This window comes from Pezoporus occidentalis, unplaced genomic scaffold, assembly GCF_034315485.1.
Source record: "Pezoporus occidentalis ecotype Australia unplaced genomic scaffold, CSIRO_AGI_Poc_V1 ctg18, whole genome shotgun sequence".
Classification (NCBI taxonomy): domain Eukaryota; kingdom Metazoa; phylum Chordata; class Aves; order Psittaciformes; family Psittacidae; genus Pezoporus; species Pezoporus occidentalis.
In genome coordinates this window covers 355,729-376,812 of record NW_026913640.1, presented here as the reverse complement: position 1 = coordinate 376,812, position 21,084 = coordinate 355,729, and the positions used below count along the sequence as shown (strand labels likewise).

Genomic DNA, 21,084 nt, shown 5'->3' with positions numbered 1-21,084 from the left:
GTTGATTTAGCTCCTAAGGGGGGCAAAAGAAGCTCTACTCCCTCTACGATGCTTCTGAATGAGAATCTCTGTGTTTTATCTCCAAGCTAGTATAGAGGCCTCCATGGCACTTTCTACAGTTACCTGCTTCACCCAGATCTCACTCCCCTCTGTGTGCATCAAAAGGGCAGAAAAACCTGAGACAAATTGAAAGACCCTCGCTAACTTGCCAAGGCTAGAGATGGAGGTGAATCCTACCTGCAGCTGCAGAGCTTCACACAGAGGCAGGATGTGCCCTGCCATGGTGTCACATAAACTTATAAATTGAGACAAATGCTATACTCAAATGAGATTGATTTTATAAAGCAGTTAAAGCTCTGTCAACATTGATTGATTACAAATTCAAGATGTTAAGTGGAATTGCTAATAAACAGCTGGCTTAGAAATTCCTAAGTTTTCAAAGGGTAACCAAGAACGTGTAATCATTCACCCAATAAGGCGAGGGCTCTCTACCTCTAGGAGTTATCTTGGGCAGCCTCCCAACTAATGGGAGAGTCCCCTACTGCAGACCAGCTGCTCCAAGGAGGGACAATTCATCTGGCCCTCAGGTGGGGCTCCATGTATACCCTAGTTTAATCTCATCTGTGGTCAAATACAGTCACAGTAGTCCTCATAGGCTGAGGGTCTTATCTTCCACATGGCAACAGTGGGAAAATGGCCTGCACAGGATGAGTACATCTGCAGTCAGCGTTTGTTACGGTTCAGTGCTTGGAGGATTTCAATCGTTGCCACGTGACCACACAAATCTGTGCTTACCTTATTTCAAAGCACAATGGAAAGTGTGTGGTGCTCTCCGAGTACAAACCCATGCATGATCACAAAAGGAGCTGTTGCTGCTTTCTTGGGTGACCAGGGACAGAAAGGAAATAAAAAATTAAGAAATGGCAAGAATCATCCATAGGGGTTTTCTTAACAATATGCTCCTCACAAAGCTTCAGCAAATTCATGCTGAAGCTGAGGACAGAGATACGTTTCCCAAGGCAGAGAAAATATTTAGAGCACAGACCAGTGTCCAGCTGGTATATCGGAAATGTTTGAAAAACATCACTGTCACATCCTTCTGGTTTCATTGTGAGGTCTTGGCAATGTTGTTATTGTCTAAAATACTGCCTGTGTCCTAAGAAAGGAAAAGCCCTTTAGGGGCTTTTAGGAATTCCTTTGAGGAATGACAGTCCCCACTTCAGCCATTTTTAAAGGTGTTTCTTTTTTCAGTCCCCTGGACACTATTCCCAGATCAGACACCAAAAGCTGTTTTCCTTCATAGCTACATCCCCATGCTCTTTTCAGGTCTGCATCTCACTTCCTCGCCAGGCATCTTCCAGTAGCTTTTCCTCCTGGGTGTTCAAACAGTTTCTGACAGGTAAAAATACTGTGAGACCCAATCTGACAATGAAACTCTGCTGACCTGGGAGCACTCACCTCAACCAATGACACAGGAAATATTCAGGAAACAACCTATGAATCTGTTGTTGGTAATCTGGATCACACTTACAGGCTTAGCATTCCGTCTTCACGAAGATGGTACATTGGCTCTGATCCTTACCAGCCCCAGAAGCAAAGAAACATGATCAGCAATGTTCAAACAGATTTAATTAAACATATCAGCTGAGGGATGATCAGAAAGACTTGTCTTCGCTTGGGAGCCAGCCACCAGAAGCAAGAACTCCATGGAAGTTTTGCTCTGTTTGAAACCTGGCTGGAGCAGACATGGGAAATAGTTGCCAGTGACACCTGAATTGCAGTGAGTTCTGAGCAAAAGCATGATCTGAGAAAGAGCTGCCAGTGGATGGATGGAAGGGCAAAGAATCTAATCCTTGTATTTGCTGGCAGCTGAAAAGGCAGCAGACGTCTTCATAAAACAGCTTTCCCCCTCCTGAGTTGACACAGTGCTGTCAGCTCCAAAGGGCACAAACACCAATTGCACTGCCTGACATGCTTCAGCAGGGAGAAATGTTGCAGCCTGCATTTGGCAGGGTGATTTGCTGTCAGAGAATTTGATAGCCTTGGGGTGCAATTACCAAAAGCTCTGGTGCCTGCTGCATTCAATCTGTGTTTAGGTTCAGTCAATAGATGAGTACCCAAGGGGTATTGAGAGAGAGGCAGGAGGGCAACAAGGCAAGAAGAGCATGTGCCCACCATCCTGCCCCACACAGAGGGAGCAAAGTCAACACTGGGGTTTGGACTTAATGCAGTGGCCATGGAGCAGGCAGGGGAATTGGTGGGGTCAGGTTTGGCCCAGGTGGCTGCTAAGCCTCACCAGCTGCATGCAGGGCTGGGAGATAGGGGCTAAACAAAGACCATACGCAAAAAGGCTAGCCTGAAGGTGAAAGAGGAATAGGAGAGCAGAATGGGGGATGGCAACCTTCCAAGGGAAGGGGTTTTAATCTGGGGCTTTTGTTTTATTCAAAGGACTTTGATCCTCTGGTGGGAAACAGATAAGGGGATTGCAAGGTTTCCTGTGGGTGCTATGCATGTGGAGCAAGTTGTCATCCATAACAGCTGCTGGGCTTGACAGGTTTGGCACCTACTGCTCACCAAGACAGTGAAGAGGCTTGGAAGTGAAAGCTGGAGCTGTGCTTGCCTTAAACTGGGATATCACTGGGTTGTAACCACATGAGGCTTGTCAAAGCATCTCTATTTTAGGCTAGTCTGATACAGCTGATCCGCTAAAGTTCTATCAATTATCTTGGCCTTTTACAGGTGTAGAGAACTGCCAGGAAGATATGAAGACAATGCTGGTTTACTTCACTGTAAAGCTACAGTGAGACTTGGCTTTCTTTTGCATCTTGCAAAGGGGCCTCAGGATAGAGCTAATTCCACTCTGTCCTCTGTTTAAGTTCTCAGGTCTAGTATGCAAAATCCAGAGCTCATTTAAAAGCACACAGCAAATAACTTACCAGAGTATGTGTCAGATACTTTTTAACCTGAGAGTTTGGGAAATGTATGCAAAATCAAAATGAAAAAAAAATATCACATAATTCAGTTTGCTTGCTTATGAAACCTCAGTAGAATATTTTTCTCTGAAGTTTGTGCAGAGAAAACACACAGGAACAGCTGAGGAGCTTTTTTTTAGACTTCCTTTACTGAAAAAATCCTGCACTGATGAGTGATGTTACTAAATATAAAAGCAGATCTCTACAGTGGCCACATTAACAGATTGCTAAGTATTATGAGGCAAAAGTGTCTGTGCAGAACTGCAAAGAGCAGAAGATCCTGAAACTTTGGAATCAAATAGAGGTGACCAGCAGGACCTTGAGTCAGTAGTCACAGTACATGGATTCAGAGCCAGCACAATCTGGAAAAATAAAACAAACACTGCAGTATTTTGGAAGGGGAAGGCTGGCAAGCATAGCTTTACCTGGGCAAGATGAAATGCACCAGATGGGAAGATCCTGAGAGGGACAGAACTCAAAGGTGGGAAATTAAGCCTCATGGTCTTTGGCAGTCAACCAGGAAGTTGAGAAAACTCAGTTAAAACTCTATGACAGCAGCAGTCACTTTCCCCCACACATGCACACCCTGAAGTCGTGCCCCAAGCTGATGTAGCAGTGTGCAGAGATGCAAGGGACCAGATTTGATGGACCAGAAGCTGTGTGTTGCTCACAGAACTTGCTGGGAGATAGGGGGGGCAGCCATCCCTCTCCTCCTTGGCAATGGAAAGATTCTTCCTAAAAGGAGCTTTGCTCACTGAGATACAATGAGAAAGTCGGACTCCAAAAGAGAGAGTCATGGAAGAGATTTTTGTTTTTCTTTCAAAGACTTAGGCCATCCACCCAAGTTGCCAGCAGTTAGGGAGAAAGATCCTTGAGCAGCTGACTCTGGTTCCTGGCAGGGCAAGCTGTTGGTTTAAAGGAGCCAGATTTGTCTTAAAACTTCTGAAAGGGATAGAAGTGGGTGAATGGCTGCTCCTACTGTTGGCCATTATCTCAGCTGACTTTCTCAGTAAAGATAGGGTGATATTTATCCTGAAAGCTAACCTGTCCTGAGAATGAAAACAGGAGAGTTGCAGAACTGGGGTGGCCATGAAAGTTCACGAATGAGCAAAACATCAATCAGCAAGGAAGGTACCTGAGTCAGGTATCCAAAACAAGGGATCTGGAAAGGGAGGATGAGTGGAGCATTGTCCATTGCACCCTGGTGGGCATCCAAGGAGATAGTCAGCTTTGTCCAGCATGGCTTTGCCCAACAGTAGTGAAAGCAAAGTCACCAGAGTCACTGGGATGGACTCTCTACTCCCCTGAATCCACCTTGCATCGATTTCCTCCCTTTTCTGTGAGTTGAGGGCAAGGAACTCAGAATTACCATGGAGACTGTGGAGACCAAATCAAGAAGAAGGCAGAACAAACTTAGAGAAGTTATTAACATGCAGATCAATGCAGATAAGTCAGGGGGCAAGGGGAATCTGAGTTTAATTCGTTTAACAGAGTGGAGATGCTAGAACTAGATCTGACAAGAATTTTAACAGAGATAATGCCTATGTGAGCGTTATGTGTGTGCTTCAAAATGGCATCGGGGACAGTGAAAGAATATATATCCCTGTGGGCTATAACATTTGCTAAAATAAGTTTTCTCAAAACCTTTAAGTGGCCACTCCTGCACACACATGCACTTTCCCAGCCCATCCAGCACCCCAGCTCACATCATTGGAAAATTACCCAGCAGATTTTTTAGGAGGAAGGTTTATTGTGACTACTTTCACTTAAGAGCACTTAAGCTGCATTTATTTGCCAAGTAATGTTAACTTCCTGGGTTTTATGTGAAAGAGTTTTTATTTGAAAGGCTAGCTACAAAAGTAGATTCCCCAGTCTCCCTTCTCAGTAGCCCAAGCAATACAGCACTCCAAATCTGTCATAGACTGAGGTGGGGTTATTTTTATTGAAAACCTGTTGTTAAAATATTGGCAGCACAAGGCTGCTTTAACATCACTGATTCCAAACAAAAGGAGACACAGAAATGAGAAGATTAAAGGACTAAAACCAGAAACATATTTTGATTTACCAGAGAATACAGGATATGCAAGAGTTGTGTTTGTGGAGGATTGGCAGGATGAGGATTTGCAGAACTAGGAGCAGCTGTCATAGCAACCGCATCCTGGCAGAGAACCCATGTCAAGTCAGACATCACCTGGAAGGAAATTTCCCTGCTCAGAGGAACATTGTTATAGAAGGAAAACTTTGGAAACTGTTGGTTACATCACTTTCATAAATCCTGAATGATGCAGTAGAAGAAGTCCCTACCAGAAGGCAGTGGTGCTTCATGAGAAGTGAATAGTTTGAGACAGAAACCTGGGTCACATGCCTGGTTCTGTCTTTGACTTGCACAGACAGCTCTCAGCAAGACTTCATAGCTCCCAAATGAGGAGACCCATTAACCACCTTTGCAAAGTCCACTGAGAACTTCCAATGGAAAGATGCCATATATGGTGACATAAGCACCAGGAAAGATGCTCAAGCTTCTATAACTTCCAGTTTTCTAGAAGATGCATACACAGACGTATATTCAGCAGGCTCCTTTGCATCTCTTGATGGGTAGCTTTTGCACAGTCCCACAGTGTAGCAATGCTAACAGCTGCTCAGCAATGACTGCAAAGTGGGGTGCCTTGCTACACATCCTCTTTTATATGTTTAATGGCATAGGGCATCTCCAGAGCTCCAGCAGACCTGCTTTCAGTATGAAGTGCCTGGGCTAAGTGAGACAGAAGGAAAACAGTAAGATGGATGCCACTCCCCAGCACCCATCTGCACCAAACCCACTACAGTCCCACACCCTGGAAGAGAATAGGGCAGGAGCTGGGTGGCTCTGGTGACACATGCTGTTGTGAAGCTTTCCTCATGGCAAGAGAGGCTGGCATTGTGCTCACCACATGGGAGACAGCACCTGCTGGGTATGCCTGGCTACCCTGGGAACAAAACCAGCCCCAAATCAGCCTGTGTCTGTAGCTTCAGCCATCCATGGTCTCACATTTGTGTACACTGCCCTGGCTATGCCTGGCTAGTGGTGTGTAGATCCTGATACTGCTGTGGGTTGTATCAGCCTGGCTCACTTTGAATTTGCATGCTCTGGTCCTCTTGCAATGCCAAACAACAAATAAGTATCTGAATGGTGATTTCTCCAGGCTACATTATCTCACTTCCCAGAGTGCACGTACCCGAGGCCATGATTCACTATTCAGGGATGTCTTAGTATTGTTCATTTAGTGTCTGTAATTTAGTATAACTGAGTGTATAATATATATTCTTATGAGAAATCTGGTTGCTTCCCTTTAAGTTCAGCCCTTTCACACTGAGAACAAAAATGTTGTCATTGTGCTGAATAAGTGGGCACTTTGTCACCAGCAGTAACACTGTGGAAGGCAGTTCAATTTTCTTCTTGCCTCCCTCAGGTTCCTCCTCCATTGCTAAAGCTCCCCAGTGTGTCCCTTCATCATGTTCAGCTATTTTAAGATGCCCCTTCTTCACAGGCAATTGATCAACAAAACAAACAAAGCTATGGAGTCTCCCAGTGTTACAGAGATTTTTGGATGGTTAGTCCTGATTTCAGATGACATTTGAGAATTCCTTAACTTTTTTCCATTAGGCATGACTCACAAGACAAAGCCTATGTAATCCAAAGCCTCCTTAAACCTCAAGTTCTGTCAGGTCCCAGAAAAGAAACATCTGCAGACCTAAGGGGTAATAATTCTATGGGACCCATCATCCTGAAGCCAGCTCTAATATACTGCACACAAAGTGCAGGTTTCTACTAGATTCTGGTTTTAATATTGGCAAAGTTAACCACGACATCCTTGAAATGCAGTAGCATGTTTAACATGTTTTCAGCAATTTTCTCTTTCCCTTGTATTAATTTTCAATACAGCAGGTGCTAAGAAGCCAAGAGATAAAATGGAACACTGACAGTGTGGGAAAGTCATATGATATCCTTCAGCTGCTTGAGGTGACATTGTTTTCATACAAAACAAATTGCTTATCACAGACCCCATTACTCAGGATACAGTAAACAGTTTCTACAATGTATTCCTCTGAGGCACAAAAAGAATCTTTAGGACATCTGTCAGCCTCATTTGATTTTCTGGGGAAACCTTTTTTATGCAAATAAGATTAACTTCATGGAACATAATGAGCAATATAAACGGGTTTCTTTTTCCTTTTTTAACTCATGAAGAAAACATAGGTGGCTGTAGATGCTGGTGGGGATTCAGATGATTGAATTAGTAATGAGGTTGGTGAGGGGTAAACAGATGCAAAGCTAGAGGTAAGCAGACTGGGAAAAAAATAGTATTGATATGGAAAACAATATTTCCGTATTTGGAGGAAGATCTCTTTTTGCATTATCCTGAAGATCGGGTGATACTCAGGGAAGTTAGAATGGCATTCAGGGTCCAAGTCCATTGCCTTAATGGCTTAGCTGTTGGCATTGTCAGAAATGCTGTCCAAGTTGTACAGAAAAGTTCTCAATCACGTCTTTTTAAATGCTCATCTCATATGTGCCATGGTTCAACAGTCTGCAGTCATCAGGTGCCAGGTACTTGGCCTCTCTTCAAGCCCATGATGTAAAGGAGAAAAAAAAAATCTCTATTTACCACTGTTCCGGACATCTGTCCCCAGCCACAGTGTTACAGCTAGTTAAAGCATCATCACAAGGTGATCACAAGGAAGCAATACCTGTGCTACCTAAACCACTGGACATCTTAAAACCACCTGGCCCAGAAGCTAGGTTATGAATTGTTGTATACCCTGAGCAATGCATTTAAGGACTGTCAGTGCCTTCACTCTGCATTGCTATGACAGGAAATAAATGTTCAGATTGACTGAAATGGCTCCAAGCAGCTCAGAACATTTAATAATTGTGCTCAGGCAGCTCTGAATAGTTCTCCTGTCTTAGAGGCAATGAAAAAGGAACAGCGTGCTTTGCTGCTAAGTACATTCACTTGGCTGTTGAAATCATCTGTCTGAACAAGGCTCAGGCAGCAATGTTTCCTAATTATGAAGGCCAGTGAAGTACCCTGCACTGAGTGCAGCATTCACAGAAGTTTTACTGTGGCTCCCAAAGGGAACTGCATAAAAACTAGACTGCTGAGTCTTTTGTGAAAAGAAATTGCCTATTTCAAAAATACAGTCCTGAAATGTCTCTGTATGGAGTGAGAGCATTTGCACCAGTGAATGTGATGGCTTACACCAAGAAGATCAATATCTTATAAGAGTAAAATTAGAGGGGGGAGGGAAAAAGGGAGAATTGTGAGGCTTAATGAGACTTAATTAGACCTCAATTTTGCTAACATTGCATAAGCTGGAGACAAAACCAGCTCCATTGCCTGGAACAGAAGTTGCTGAAAAAACAAGCAGCAGCAATCTTTTACTTACGTACATGAGCCTTCTGATGCAGTTATCAATTATTCAATACTAATTATTTTCATTCAAATGTGTTATCAATATTGCTTAAAAACAAGTTTTCAACTTATTTTATTTGCAGATCCCTATAATTTTTCAGCAGTTTCTATGTAGTCATCTGTTAGGTTTCTCTGACTGCTTTTTTGATACCTGCAAGTTAAGCATAGCTACATTGCAGACTGCAGGTCACACAAAATCAGGTGTGCTTCAGTGATCTGACACAACTAGCTAAAATCTCTTTCAGATTCCACTTGAGAGACAGACTGGCCCCAAAACCTGCCCTATAATTCACATTCCTTGATGTTGGCAGTATGTGCAGGTGGAACAACCTAAAGACTGAGAGGCGTTGAAACAGCTCACCAGTTCATGATGAATCCAGAGTCACTCTTCAGAGATGAATTCCACTTCTACACACATTGACAACAAATGCAGGTTTCTTAATATTTCATTGCAGTTCTAAACATTTAGGTCCTCTTTGAAATGTCACTGTATATCTGGGCATGGCTGTCTTTATTTTCTACATGCTACTTGTAAAAAGTCAACTTCTTCCCTCTTACCACAGACAGGTCTGTCGCCTGTGGTATAACTTCTGGTACAGTTGCCTCCAGGACCTGGAAAAGAAAATTAGTGATGGCTAACTACCACATTAACATTGTTGAATGATCTGCAAGTGAGTAAGATGTAACAACAAACTTGGAAATGAAACAATTTGCTGTGGTGTACTGTGGTATCTTTTCGTAACAGATTCTCCTGAAATGAGTACTCTAATCAGTTAATAAGAAACAGCTTGAAAACTTCCAGAAGTGACAGCTGTACTCTGCAGCAGCAAGTTGTAGCAAAGAGTTGGAAAGTGTGATATGGAGAACAGCAGCAGATATCTCTCACACAACAGGCTTTTGAAAAGAGACAAGGTCAGGGACTTCCTGTGGTGGCTGTAAGGTGCACAGAGTTGCTGAAGTCAACATGGAAGAGCACGGTGAAACAGATTCTGTGGAAAGGAGTTCTGATTTTAGCCAGAGAGATATGTGTAGTAATGCACTCAATCTTCTTAATTCATGTGTGCACCATAATTAGGTATTAATCCCAGAAGTAAAGAAAACAAATTACATGTTGACAGCTACTAAAAACAAATATCTCACACTTCAATTCTTAATATGGCTTCTGAGCTCCAGGCAAGAAGTATTTCATCATTTCAAATGTATTGTCCTAATTGTAGCTTGTGTTTTAACTGAGATTTCCCTTATCTATTTCCCTACCAAATGATACTACAATTCAATAAAAGAAAACCCTTTACTAACCCTTTTTCTTCCTATATAAAGTGGAGTTATTTCACTTTAGGAGAGGACCCAGGGGCTCTGCTGATACACTGGGAAATATGTCCCCTATGTGCTGTACAAACAGGAAGTTTACTGATATTTTTAGATAAATAAGATGCAGGAGAATAACCCATGAAGAGTTACCAAACCACACTGAATCATAGGTGTGGAGCATCTGCTACCACCCTGTAGTGGAGTCCATTGTAAACCCCCAGTATAAGGCTACATTTCTACTTTCTGTTCTTTTTCCATTCCATCTGGCAGTAGAAAGAGTCTCTTCGGACCCACCTGGCCTAGCAATATCAGCTAAGAAACGCAGCTTTACATCATATAACAGATTTTACTTTATATCCTTTGAAACATTCATTATGTTAGTTAATCCACTTTCAGTTTCCTTCCTCTGGAACAGGCAAGATAAGGACACAGAGCTGGCTTGCTTCAAAAAATAGGTGTTTTACTATCCAGATCCAGCAGCTTGTTTGCCTGTAAAATAAATGCAAAACTTTTTTTTTTTTAAGTTTCTGATCTTTGAAGACATAACTCCTAAATAAACACTAATTGACGGTATTAAGTGCCGTATAGATTTTGTATTTGTAGTATCTTGTTTCAGTTAATTCTCAGATGACAAGGAACATTTAGATGAGTACAAAGCCAAGAAAGATATAGGGATTTTTGTGCTTGCAAAATGTATTTTGTGCATGTGTGTGTATTTTGTTCACAGGAAAAAATAAGATAGACAGTTTACCAGAACATAATACAAAGCCAGATATAAAATAGTTATGGCATTTTGCCCATTGTTTCTGTGCCTAAGTTAAGCCAGTGGATTACTTGCCATTGGCTCCTATAGTTTTTGGATCAGGGTCATTGCGTTTGGTCCAAGCCCATTGAAATGATTGGAATCCTTAACAGAAAACAAAGTACTCACATGAAATATTTGCTTTCTCTTTAGCAAATACCATGCTTTCAAAAGCCCAAGGTTTTGAAAAGTGGTCACATCTGGCAGAGGTTTAGGGAACAGAATAAAACCATTGGGCTGAGGGGCAGAGGAGTTTGCACAAAACCACCCGTGCAGGAGTCCTCTGTAGGAAGCTGCTGTCCATTACTTGATGAAGCATTCAGTTCTTTGGTGACAGGCTGGAGCAAAAGTTCTTTGCAAAGTGACCCTCTGCGCAGCCCAACAACCTTTCTTTATTAAGTGTACTTCAATATTGATTTTGCTGGCTGGTGTGAAGAAAGTCAAAACTACCTTTAGCTCCTGAGAATCAAGAAAGGATGAAGACATTTACGTATGCAGGAGGGCTGCATGCAGTTTTCAAAAGCACATGGATCACCTTGGTTGTTGCCATTGTCTTTACCTCTGATGGTGGAGCTGAAACTTGCTTGGTGCAGGGGTCTCACAGGACCTGTACTGCAGGAGCTGTACATGAGCATTTCCTTCTGACCCAGGTGGAACTGCATCTGAGATGGACTAGAAAGATGGGGTCACTCTTTATCTTTAATATGTTCTCTTGGGAACTCAGGCAGTGGCTTCCATGCGTGTCCTGTAAGAAAAATATCTGGAAAGTTACCTGAGTGGTTACAGATTCACAGACTCACTCCTTGGGCTTCTAAGTCTTGCTGCAGACAGGGACTAACAGCTGCTTTCCATGGTGACAGCAAACTTTCCTCCCATCTCTATGGATGGTGTGAGGCAAAAGCTTTCTGTCTGCTGATGTAGAGCTGTATTTGCTTTTGGCTTCAGGTAAGAGGCAGCTTTTCTGTGCTCTATCATTGCTCTACCATTCCCACTCTGACAAGCCAAACTGTTTCATAACCACTGGGGTGACAGTCATGCATGAGGCATGTTCAGATATGATCATACTTCTAGTGATGCTCAGTATGGTCCATAGTGCCTGTTGAGGACCACAAGATATCCCTATGTGATGGAGGATGCTTAAAGCAGTGTAACATATAGATTGCATAGTTCATTCACTCTTAGGTACTCAGGAAAGCAGGCAACAATAAGCTGGGCCCTGGTGATGTAGATAATGAAGCTGTGTCACATGTTCCATTCTGATTATAGTTTTCCTTGTGATAGCTTAATTTAATATACGTGGCATAACATAGTGTCATGGTTTAAACCCCGTCAGGTAACTTGTTCACTCACTCCCAGTGAGTGGTGCCGAGCTGACAACAATCGAGGTCCGTGTCCGTCTCCCCCACCCCCGCACCGGGGCTCTCCCCTTCCCCACTCCCGGAGGAACGGGGAGGAGGATCGAGAGAGTGCAACTCCTACGGGTTGAGACAAGAACAGTCCAGCAACCAATGTACAACACAAATCACCACCGCTACTATCAGCTAAAACAATGATAAGGGAAAATAACAAGGGAAGAGAATACGATACCACCGGCCAAGAAAACGAGTTCCACCCGGAAGCCCCTGTCCTTCCGGGTAACTCCCAGTCACCCCCCACCCCAGCCATGACGTGCTGTGGTATGGAATACCTTCCCGGCTAGCCCGGGTCAGGCGCCCCGTCTCTGCTTCCTCACAGCTTCCCCTCCTCCCTGGCAGAGCATGAGCCTCACAGAGTCCTTGGTCAGGGTAAACATCACTTAGCAACAACCGAAAACATCGGCTTCACCAACACTGTTCTCAGGCTGGAAGTCAAAACACAGCACTGCACCAGTTAACACAAAGGAAAAACATGACTGCTACTGCTGAACCCAGGACACATAGAATACCCCTAACATACTGATGTTCTTAGCAAATACTGCTAGCAGACTAAAAGGTCGTAAAATTGTCCATGAAAAGAGCCAGAGTCTGTCTTTACTTGGCTAAAATATCTACATAAATTTCAATGAACATTCTGTTTCTTGGTGAGGAACATGAAACATGGTCACCTATTTATATGTCATCTATTAACCATCCTTCTTACCACTAAGAGAACTGAACTTAAAACTTTTTCCAAAATGTCATTTTCTCTGATCCCTCATTATTTAAATAATAATAATTAAAACACTTAATACTCGAAAGCATATATTTAAAATCCCGTCTGCTTAAGGGATTACACTAAAATGTCACTTCTAAAAAAAGACATATCTAATTTCACCATTGTCTCTCTGAAAGGTTAAGTATGTAGAGTAGAATTAATGCTTATGTTCATGTACAGATTATTTGTCATGCCGTTCAGTTTGACATTTTTCGTAGACTATTTGAAACTCTAGAATGACAGATAAATTGCAGTTGCAACTGATTTCTGAATTTTCTATCAAGTAAAAAAGAAATAAAGAGGTTAAATCACCTCAGGAGCTATCTAAATCTCATTTCAAAACATTTTTAAAGTTTTTTTTTTCATATACACATATTTGCATTTTGGGGAGGGAGCAAACTCTACAGCAGGCAATGAAAATCTGACTAATTTGTTAACATGTAGGTCTTGGAAAGTAATGACTTTTGTTTTTTTTTTGGTTTTTATTTTACAGAAAGAGCATAATGCCCTCTCAAACTCCAGACAGGGCCTTCACAAGCCTCATATTTATGCAGAAAAGCTTCTCCCTGACTTAATGCTTGAATGGTAGTATTTGCATTTTCCCTCTCAATAAATACTGTGTTAACGCTCAGGCCAAGAGTCTTGGCACTGTACACGGTGCTACACAGGCAAAGAAAGTCTCCAGCTCTCTGGGGTTTGGGTGGGAGAATTTCAACATGTGTTCTCCTGAAGTCATTCCCAAGACCAAATTTATGTAAATAAGATACTGCATCAAATTCTTTGACCTTGACTTGCCTCAGTCAAATTTATGTCTGAAGTAAATTTCCGACTTCCAGTGCTCAGGTTTTTTTTGCTACTCTTTGTATTTCTAGATTTGTTGTTGACTGCTTTTTTGTTTTTTTTTCTGTATTTAGCCATGCTAAGCAAACATTAGCCACACAAAGGCATCAGTAAGTATCCCAACACCTTATTTCCACTGGTAGTTGCATATAGCTAGATATCATTTCAGTGACTGCTAGCAGTTAGCACACATTTATCAAGAACAAACTATGCCTGACCCACCCGTTGGTTTTCCATGGTAAAATGACTGGATTTGTGACTGTGGGAAGAGCAGTGGTTGTCCTTGTGATTGTATCACAGTATCACAGTATGCTAGAGATTGGAAGGGACCTCAAAAGATCATCTAGTCCAATCCCCCTGCCGAGCAGGAACACCTAGATAATGTTACACAGGAATGTGTCCAGGCGGGTTTTGAATGACTCCAGGGAAGGAGACTCCACAACCTCCCTGGGCAGCCTGTTCCAGTGTTCCGTCACCCTCACTGAGAAGAAGTTTCTTCTCAAGTTTAAGTGGAACCTCTTGTGTTCCAGTTTGTACCCATTACCCCTTGTCCTATCATTGTTTGCCACTGAGTAGAGCCTGGCTCCATCCTCGTGACACTCCCCCTTTATATATTTATATACACTAATAAGGTCACCCCTCAGTCTCCTCTTCTCCAAACTATAGAGACCCAGCTCCCTCAGTCTTTCCTCATAAGGGAGATGCTCCACTCCCTTAATCATCTTAGTTGCCCTGTGCTGGACTCTCTCCAGCAGCTCCCTGTCCTTCTTGAACTGAGGGGCCCAGAACTGGACACAATATTCCAGATGGGGTCTCACCAGGGCAGAGTAGAGGGGAAGGAGGACCTCTCTCGACCTACTAACCACCGCCCTTCTAATACACCCCAGGATGCCATTGGCCTTCTTAGCCACAAGGGCACAGTGTTGGCTCATGGTCATCCTGTCGTCCACTAGGACCCCCAGGTCCCTCTCCCCTACACTGCTCTCTAACAGGTCGTTTCCCAACCTATACTGGAACCTGGGGTTGTTCCTGCCCAGATGCAGGACTCTACACTTTCCCTTGTTATATTTCATCCAGTTATTCCCTGCCCAACTCTCCAGCCTGTCCAGGTCTCACTGGATGGCAGCACAGCCTTCTGGCGTGTCACCCACTCCTCCCAGCTTAGTGTCATCAGCAAACTTGCTGATAGTACACTCAATTCCCTCATCTAAGTCATTGATGAATATATTAAATAATACCGGTACCAGTACTGACCCTTGAGGCACTCCACTAGTTACAGGCCTCCAACTAGACTCCGCCCCATAGACTACAACTCTCTGGCTTCTCTCCTTCAGCCAGTTCGCAGTCCACCTCACTACCTGATCATCCAGTCCACACTTCCTCAATTTAGCCGTGAGGATGCTGTGGGAGACTGTGTCAAATGCTTTGCTGAAGTCAAGGTAGACCACATCCACCGCTCTGCCATCATCCATGCACCGTGTTATTTCCTCATAAAAGGCTAAGAGATTGGTCAAACATGATTTCCCCCTGGTGAAGCCATGTTGACTGCCCCTCATAACCCTCTTATCCTTGATATGCCTTAAGATGGCACCAAGGACAAGGTGTTCCATCATTTTCCCAGGGATGGAGGTGAGGCTGACCGGTCTATAGTTACCCGGGTCCTCCTTCTTGCCCTTTTTGAAGACTGGAGTGACATTCGCTTTCCTCCAGTCCTCAGGCACCTCTCCCGTCTCCCAAGACTTGGTAAAGATGATGGAGAGTGGTCTAGCAATGACTTCCGCCAGTTCCCTCAGCACCCGCGGGTGCATCCCATCTGGACCCATGGATTTATGGATGTCCAGATTGCTCAACTGATCTCTAATCCATTCCTCATCGACTAAGGCAAATCGCTCCGTCGACCTGACTTCATCTAAGGTCTCAGGGGTACAGAGCTCTTCAGGACTGCCTGCAGCAGAGTAGACAGAGACAAAGAAGGCATTCAGTAACTCTGCCATCTCTGCATCTTCTGTCACCAGGGCACCCATCCCGTTCATCAGTGGGCCTACATTGCCTCTGGTGTTAGTTTTGTCTGCCATATATTTGAAAAAGCTCTTTCTGCTGTCCTTGACCCTTCTTGCCAGGTTTAATTCTAAGGATGCCTTAGTCCTCCTAGCTGCCTTCCTACATCCTCTAGCAGCAGCCTTATATTCCTCCCAAGTGGCCAGCCCCTCCTTCCATGACCTGTAAACTCTCCTCTTCCACTTGAGCATACCCAGCAATTCCCTATTTAGCCACACAGGTCTCTTGGCCCTCTTCCTTGACTTCCTACGTGTCGGGATGCTCTGATCTTGAGCACGGAAAAAGCAGTCCTTGAATATCAACCAACTATCTTGGGCCCCTTTACCTTCAAGCAGCCTTGCCCGTGGGATTTCCCCTAGCAATTGCTTGAAAAGGCCAAAGTTTGCCCTGCTAAAGTCCAGGGTTGCAATTCTACTTGGTATTCTACTAGTCCTACCACACAAGATCCTGAACTTCACCATCTCGTGGTTGCTGCAACCAAGGCAGCCCTCAACCCTTACTGCTTTGACCAGACCCTCCTTGTTAGTGAGGATGAGATCCAGCAGCGCTCCTCTCCTGGTCGGCTCATCCACCATTTGCAGGAGGAAGTTATCATCCATACACTGGAGGAACCTCCTGGACTGCGGCTGGGTTGCCGAGTGGCCCTTCCAGCAAACATCAGGGAAGTTAAAATCCCCCACGATGACCACGGCCTGTGACTGTGAGGCCGCTCTCAGCTGCCTGTAGAAGGCCTCGTCAACTTCCTCACCCTGATCCGGTGGTCTGTAGCAGACACCTACAACAGTAGGCTTTTTGCACAGGCTCCTATGGGTTTTTTGTGCTCAGGCTGGGACTTTATGGCCTGGATGGGTAGGCAAAGAGATGGGTAAAAGCCTGGCAGAGGCTCAGAGGATCATGGCTCCTGGCCAGCCCCTGCCGGGGTGCCTGTAGTGAGCAGGGTATCGCAGATCTATCCTGGAACCTGTCCTGTTCAATGGCTTTATCAATGACCCAGAAGGGCTGGAGAAGTGTGCTCTCATCAAGTTTGCAGATGACACCAAGCTGGGGGGCACCAGTCAATGTACTGAGGGGCAGGAATGCCATTCAGAGGGTTTGAGACAGGCTGGAAGAATGGACAGCAGGAACTTTATGACAAATGCCAAGTTCCACACCTGAATTAGCCTGTGGTCCTAAGATATCTTCTGATAATGAACAGTAGTCTGTCACCATACAATTTATTTCTATGCAACTCCTGTGTTAGCTAAGTGTGACAGGCAAAACTTTCTGCTTCCAGAGTATTTGTTGGAAGTGAACTGTGACCTCTGACATCTGTGAGCTCCAGAACACAAGGTGGTCTGTAACTTAGAAGTGTCTAACCACCCAAAGAGTGAGATTTTGGAATAAATTTCCCATTGTACTTGTCAGAGGAAAACTGCTTAAATGGTTTCAAAATACAGCTTGACAAATATATGAACAAGATTATGTGGTATGATTGCCAGCAATGGGAACGACAGAATTCAGTGACCTAGGAGCCTGTGCAAGTTCATGCCTTTTGTTTTGATAAATGCAAGGCCAAGCTCCTCATCTTCAAGAATAAATAAATGGAAAATTAAATATAGTAAATATTGTAAATATTTCATTGACACTTCATTGTGTGCAATTGAAAGCAATATTTTACCCGTTTCGAAGTTATTAGAGTTTGCAACTGTGAAGCTTGATAACCATGATAATAAATGGTATTTATATTCTAGTGCAAAATGGGTATCAGAACCAAAATGCACAAAATACGGACAAATCTAATTAAGCTGCAATTGGTTTATTCATATGAGAGCAGCTGAAGGCTATATGATAAACAGCTACAAAGCAGGTGCAGCATATATCATTGGCTCGTTTATTAAAAATTGACACTTTATTAAAGCCCAAATTAAAAAAAGATTGTTTACAAAATCAGAGAGTCAGTCATGCTGTAATTGTACCGCATTGTAACAAAAACCTAATTTACTTCATGAAGTAATTGCATAGTTCCAGTTTATCATGATAAATCAAGCCCAAACCTGAGCGCAGGAAGAGCTAAAAAAGTGAAAATGTTGTCCATGGTGCATAGCCCAGGATGTAATCTGAGGAGGGTCAAATTTAGAATAGTAACACTCATATTTCTATAGCCAAGTCACTGAAATTTTGTATAGCAAAACTGCAGTTTCAGTGGAGGGAAAGGCATATTCCCACATCAGCATACTGTACAAAGGCAGCATTTTTCTATTGAGATATCTGCCAAAGTTCTTACTGAAACCATGGGGAACCACAGCCAAAGCTGTGTTTTCATCTCCTTCAGTTTTAATAAAGCAGCAATCCACAAAACTAACAGGCATATTAATATTTACTGTGAGGGTATATGGAATGCCACTGACCTCCTGCAGCAGGTTTGGGTACGTTCCTCAGTGCTCACAAGAAGGGATGAGACCTGAAAGCTGAAGGCAGAAGAGCTCCATGTTCCACTGCTGCTGGTGCCACTGGAAAAGCGTGCAGGAGGGAAAGTCCCCAGGGGATGATTGGTGTGCTTCTCAGAAGTGCAGTTGGATGTGATAGGGCTATTATGGGAGGGGTAAGGTACAATTTTATTTTCACTGCACAGCAGCATAAAGCAAATAAATAGTGCTTAACCTATAATGAAACTTCATAAAATTCAGTTCAGCAGTATCAGGATTAATCACTGCAAGCTGACATTGCTATTTCCTACATACCTCCAAAAAGCCGCCCAGCATAAGTTACAAAGCAACTGAACGATTTCAGAGTTGCAACAGCTACAAATGTTAATAACCAGCAGAACTGCAACGAGAACATAGGCTGCAACTTAGAAATACACAACAGAAATATATTGGGAAAACAAGAGCAGAAAAACAGGTCTGAAAGGGAATAATGTTAACTAATGTCGTGATTGAAAACCCTGTGCAAGTTCCCATGCTCTAACCTCCCACTGTTTTTGTTAAAGAAAACAGAAGATTGTTTTGCAGTTTTGTGTAGTTTTGCAGTATCTTGTGCAGTTTTACAGTATCTTGTGCAGGGAAAACTGCCTGGTAGGTATGTAATAAATGTCCGTGCTATTAAGAAAGTAAGGGCTTGTTTTAGTCGCTTAAACCATGGCATGCAGTGATGTGTGAAATTCCTAGTCCACAGCAGTCAGGACAGAATGGGGAAAACCTCATTGAAGTCCTGCAGGACATCTGACAGCACCAGGCAAAAATGTGGCACATGTCAGAATGCCTCTAGTGGCAATAGATGTCTGTCCTCAGGCAGTGTAACTGAACCCTAAATGTATGTGGTTTACAGGGAAAAAGGATGCAGCATGGTTGTAAAAGTCATGGTTATTTCCAAGGATTTTTCCAATGGGGATCTGGGAAGGAACTTCTTAATCCATTGACATGACCACGTGTTGCAAGTATTGATCAAGGAAATATTTATTTACAGGGATTTTTCAAATACAAACATAAAATAGCACATATAATATATATATATATTTTACAAAAATGAATATGGAAATAATAAACATGGTACAGCACAATACAACATCAATGAGCTAAACATAACTGCAACAGAAATCTATGTCTGGAAGAAGTTTCCTGTTAGTTGTATATAACCAACAGAGCTCTACAGTACCGTGAGTGGAATTTCCAATGGACGGAAAAACGTCCATTTACTTCACTCCCTAAAAGTACTATAGGGAAACGCTACATATGCCAAGTGATTATGTTGCATTTTTGTAATAATGCTGAAAACACAGGCTTAGTAAAAGTTATATAGGGCTGAATAAGCAATGGCTAAATGTTTGGGGAGAAAAAATGCGTAGAGAATATACAAAATACTGATAAAGTGGCTTACTGGTCCTTTTATTAAGTTTTATGTACAGATTAAAAAGTGTTGCAACACTGAATTTTAAACCACCAGAGAGAAGTGTAAAAAAAAAAATAAAAAATGGAAAAGAAAGGAGAATCACACCAAAAGATCCTCTCTGCTCATTTTGTGCCATGGTCAATGTCTGTGCGTGCATGTGTGCTTTTGGGAGCGCCGCACCAAGGGGCTGATACCCCAGCCTCTGGGCACCGCCATCCCACCTCTCAATTAATTGGTGCACGCAGGATTTCACCATTTACCAAAGCGGAGTTTTCCTTGCAGAGCAAACCACAAGCATGGGTGAGAAAGCCCATCCCTGTCCAGCCCGGATGGGTGGCTCTGCAGTGCCAGTAACCTCCCTGCCCTCCCTGGGGCCACCCGCCACCCTGCCCATACCCACTCCAGAGAGAAAGCACTTGAAAACGTCTTGTCCACTGTGGTTATCCAGAGGAGTCAGCAAGCCCCTGTGGCGCCTGGTAGCGCCTGCGGCTGGGGCTGCTCAGTAGGGGTACTGCTTCTGCTTCTTACCCGAGAAGCAGGCCAGCCAGGTGCACACCAGCATGGCTGCCGCCGCACCACCACCCGTGCAGTAGTAGGCCCAGCCGATGTGGCAGGTCCCTGCAAGGGAAACACAGCAACATGGCACAGTGTTAGCCAGGGGAGGAAGTACCACCACCACCCTCCTTGATGCCCACCCAGCGGAAAACACTTGTCTAGGTTTCTGCTCGCTTGTATGTCCACCTCAGACAAGGAATGCAGGGTATAATTCAAGCAATTAGAGAAGCCAAGCTCGTTAAATGGCTCCCCTTAATTTGTTATATACTGGTTAAGCAGACAGGCCTCTGGGATGACTTCCTTGGCCAGTTACCATTTCCACAAGGGGGGAATGACATTTGAGAGCCAAAGCTGAGGCTGCTGGCTCAGCCATGGGACAGGCAGGGCTCAGCTATGGGCAGGCATCCCTCTGCCCGCCTGGCCCAGGGAGCACCCATGGCACTGCTCTCCACAGTGGCTGTGGTCTAAACTGGATTTTCCCCACACTTCTCTTTCTTCCCCTCCTCCAGGCAGTATTTGAGCATATTTTAATTATTTTTGACTGAGATTTTGAGGGTTTGCAGGTAACTTGGGCCAGGACCTGCTCCCTTCACAAAGAGCTAAGTAGGCCCAGCTCCACCACTGCAGTGACAGGGCTCGAAACCAGATCTGGCTGCAAGCTGCTAGAAAACAATAATCCAGGTCATAGCTGTGACGAACATGTCTCCCTCAAATAGGCACCAACCCTGAACATCCACAAAGCAGTGTGGTGGCAAGGGACCACCTGCATGGTGGCTGCTGTGGGAACAGAGTCCAGAAATATGAAAATACAGAAATTTTCCTAACCCCACCAAGGTCATAACTCATTACTGAAAACTTCACTGATCTTTTGTCTAATGTGTTTAACAGTGTCACATTATGCCTTGAATATATTTAATGGCCTCAGTATCTTTTATTGGTATGAGCCAAATTCATCACTAGTGAATGGTCCTGGGGATTCCCATGGTAGACCATGAAGTGATTGTTCCCCTTACAGGCACCACTGTGCCTTAAGTACAGGAGGAGATCAGGAAAA

The 21,084-nt window shown here is 43.7% G+C and overlaps 1 protein-coding gene and 2 long non-coding RNA genes across 4 annotated transcripts in view; all 3 read right to left on the bottom strand.

Annotated features, from left to right (window-relative positions):
• Positions 1–316: 316 nt before the first annotated feature.
• LOC134161809 (uncharacterized) lies at positions 317–1,336 on the bottom strand. Its single transcript, XR_009964100.1, has 2 exons — positions 796–1,336; positions 317–698 (listed from the first exon to the last, which is right to left on the bottom strand). It is a non-coding gene; the product is annotated as an uncharacterized LOC134161809 (long non-coding RNA).
• A 379-nt stretch (positions 1,337–1,715) lies between these two features.
• LOC134161808 (uncharacterized) lies at positions 1,716–18,607 on the bottom strand. Of its 2 annotated transcripts, XR_009964099.1 has the most exons (4): positions 17,969–18,607; positions 10,989–11,283; positions 7,331–10,225; positions 1,716–4,304 (listed from the first exon to the last, which is right to left on the bottom strand). It is a non-coding gene; the product is annotated as an uncharacterized LOC134161808 (long non-coding RNA). The 2 variants fall into 2 exon arrangements; XR_009964098.1 differs by lacking the exon at positions 1,716–4,304 and having other exon boundaries at positions 4,557–10,225.
• A 417-nt stretch (positions 18,608–19,024) lies between these two features.
• LHFPL6 (LHFPL tetraspan subfamily member 6) overlaps positions 19,025–21,084 on the bottom strand; it is a 139,806-nt gene continuing 137,746 nt past the window's right edge. The window contains exon 4 of the mRNA XM_062614976.1: positions 19,025–20,093. Coding sequence (XP_062470960.1) covers positions 19,975–20,093 — 119 coding nt within the window. The 3' untranslated portion in view covers positions 19,025–19,974. The remainder of the gene's footprint in view (positions 20,094–21,084) is intronic.